The sequence below is a fragment of the Limulus polyphemus genome, unplaced genomic scaffold (genome assembly GCF_000517525.1).
Source record: "Limulus polyphemus unplaced genomic scaffold, Limulus_polyphemus-2.1.2 Scaffold7590, whole genome shotgun sequence".
Classification (NCBI taxonomy): Eukaryota; Metazoa; Arthropoda; class Merostomata; order Xiphosura; family Limulidae; genus Limulus; species Limulus polyphemus.
In genome coordinates this window covers 34,565-37,076 of record NW_013673200.1, presented here as the reverse complement: position 1 = coordinate 37,076, position 2,512 = coordinate 34,565, and the positions used below count along the sequence as shown (strand labels likewise).

The window sequence follows — 2,512 nt, the reverse complement described above, 5'->3', positions numbered from 1 at the left end:
ATGGCTAGTGCAGATAGCCCTCGTGTAGCTTTTCGTGTAATTCAAAACAAACATACAGTTTTCAATTCTAAGTAAATGTAAAGAACACTAACATAATAAAATATTAATTTCTAATTTACAGAGGCGATTAGTTGTAACTTTGAGAGTTCTAATTGTGTGAATAATTTACATTGTAAACAAGAACCATTACAGCTTTACAATTCTAAGTTTTTAATTGTTGTGTTTTTACTTGTTTAAGAAGCTTTATATATGTGCATCTTGTACCTTTTTTTTTCCATAGTAACCAAAGTTGTACATAATTATACATTTTTCAGTGCCATTGCTGGCTGTGGCAAGGGATACGGGGCAAATACAGCTGTTTGTTCAAGATAGCAAAGGATTATTTTCTTGTGTACATTCACTGGTTGGTCATGAAGACTGGGTTAGGGGTCTAGATTTCTGCATCGATGGTAAGGTGCTTTAAATTTTAAGTTACTGAGTTATCAAATAATCTTGGGAAATACCAAGTATTTTTCTCTTTTACTAGACTAGAATGAAAATGGTCTAAGCTGATGTAAAGTAACAGTTTTAAGAAAAGATTGACTATAAAACTGATTTTTTGATCTAGTTAATGTAACATATATTTGTCACTCACCAATATTGTTATTGCAGTATTTAGGCAGATTTCAATTGATCATTATTTTTTGTAAATTCTCCAAATGCTCCATGTCTTCTTCTGTTACTTTGTACCGTTCATCAGTATATGTCTCTGGTGATAACAACAGAACTTTGTTGTTGTGGTGGTGGTTCTGCTAGTTGTGATTGAGAAGATGGTGATTAAATCAATTCACTAGAACCCTTTGAACATGTTGTGGTGGTGGTGGTTCTGCTAGTTGAGATTGAAAAGATGGTGATTAAATCAATTCACTAGAACCTTTTGAACTTTGTTGTGGAGGTGGTGGTTCTGCTAGTTGAGATTGAAAAGATGGTGATTAAATAACCAGAACCACCACCACCACAACAAAGTTCAAAGGGTTCTAGTGAAGCTAGTTGTGATTGAGAAGATGGTGATTAAATAACTTCACTAGAACCCTTTGAACTTTGTTGTGGTGGTGGTGGTGGTTCTGCTAGTTGAGATTGAAAAGATGGTGATTAAATCAATTCACTAGAACCTTTTGAACTTTGTTGTGGTGGTGGTGGTTCTGCTAGTTGAGATTGAAAAGATGGTGATTAAATCAATTCACTAGAACCTTTTGAACTTTGTTGTGGAGGTGGTGGTTCTGCTAGTGGTGATTGAGAAGATGGTGATTAAATAACTTCACTAGAACCCTTTGAACTTTGTTGTGGTGGTTCTGCTAGTTGAGATTGAGAAGATGGTGATTTGAACTTTTTTATCTATGGCAAATGGTATTGTGTGAAGAGTTAGATAATTTTTTGTCATAGCAGTCGTTTGAATTTTCTAAAAGCTGTATGTTTTGTTTATGGAATGTAACAAGCTGTTTTTCTGACAAACCTTATGGAGACCAGTAATCCTTCAAATTAACAAAATTTGGTAACTTAAGTTTCTCCATACCTCAAACTCAAAGCTCAAAGTGTGGTATGTAATTAACTCAAAGTGTGGTATGTAATTAACTCAAAGTGTGGTATATAGTTAATTCAAAGTGTGGTATGTAATTAACTCAAAGTGTAGTATGTAATTAACTCAAAGTGTAGTATGTAATTAACTCAAAGTGTGGTATGTAATTAACTCAAAGTGTAGTATGTAATTAACTCAAAGTGTGGTATATAGTTAATTCAAAGTGTGGTATGTAATTAACTCAAAGTGTGGTATATAGTTAACTCAAAGTGTGGTATGTGATTAACTTATAAGAAGAACTACCTTTTCAGAAATAAATAAAATAGCATGTGACTTTTCATATTTCTTATAACATATGATGGTAATATATTTTTGTCACAACAAACGATACTTATTATTTGTTTCAAGGGGTAATAATGTAGTTAAAATACTTTGAAACTGAAAGAAACATTTTGAATACTGATAAAGTAGATATGTTACCAGGGAACGTTTTGTAACTATGCAGTTACATAGTTTAGGTTTCCTTTCTAGAAATGGGTGACCTCCTTCTATCATCCTGTTCACAAGATTGCTTTCTTAGAATATGGAGAATATCTCCAAGACAACCTGGTTTTCAAGATGTTCCTCCTGCCAATACTTTACAAGGAGGGCAGGAAATAAAACTGAAGGAAAACTTGCTATGGGCTTATGGTGCAGGTGGGTACTTGTCTCAGAAGAAATTAAAAAATAATTTATCTCAGTGCTTATGATTGGATATCATCCTAAACACTGACACCTTTATTAACCCTTTCTACACGGGTCAAAGGTCATGTCATCGCATTTGTTGACTCGCGTTGAAAATGTTATTGAACTACTATTTTATGAATTTATGTCAATAAGTTTGGTATCAAACTGTAGATTATAATTCAAATTTTAACATTATACATTATTCAATTTCTTAATTTATAAGTAGATATT

The 2,512-nt window shown here is 32.8% G+C and overlaps 1 protein-coding gene across 1 annotated transcript in view; it reads left to right on the top strand.

Annotated features, from left to right (window-relative positions):
- Window positions 1-315: 315 nt before the first annotated feature.
- The window catches only part of LOC106474715 (elongator complex protein 2-like), a 15,192-nt gene continuing 12,995 nt past the window's right edge, over window positions 316-2,512 (top strand). The window contains exons 1-2 of the mRNA XM_013935405.2: window positions 316-449; window positions 2,087-2,251. Of these exons, the coding sequence (XP_013790859.1) occupies window positions 2,089-2,251 (163 nt within the window). The 5' untranslated portion in view covers window positions 316-449; window positions 2,087-2,088. The remainder of the gene's footprint in view (window positions 450-2,086; window positions 2,252-2,512) is intronic.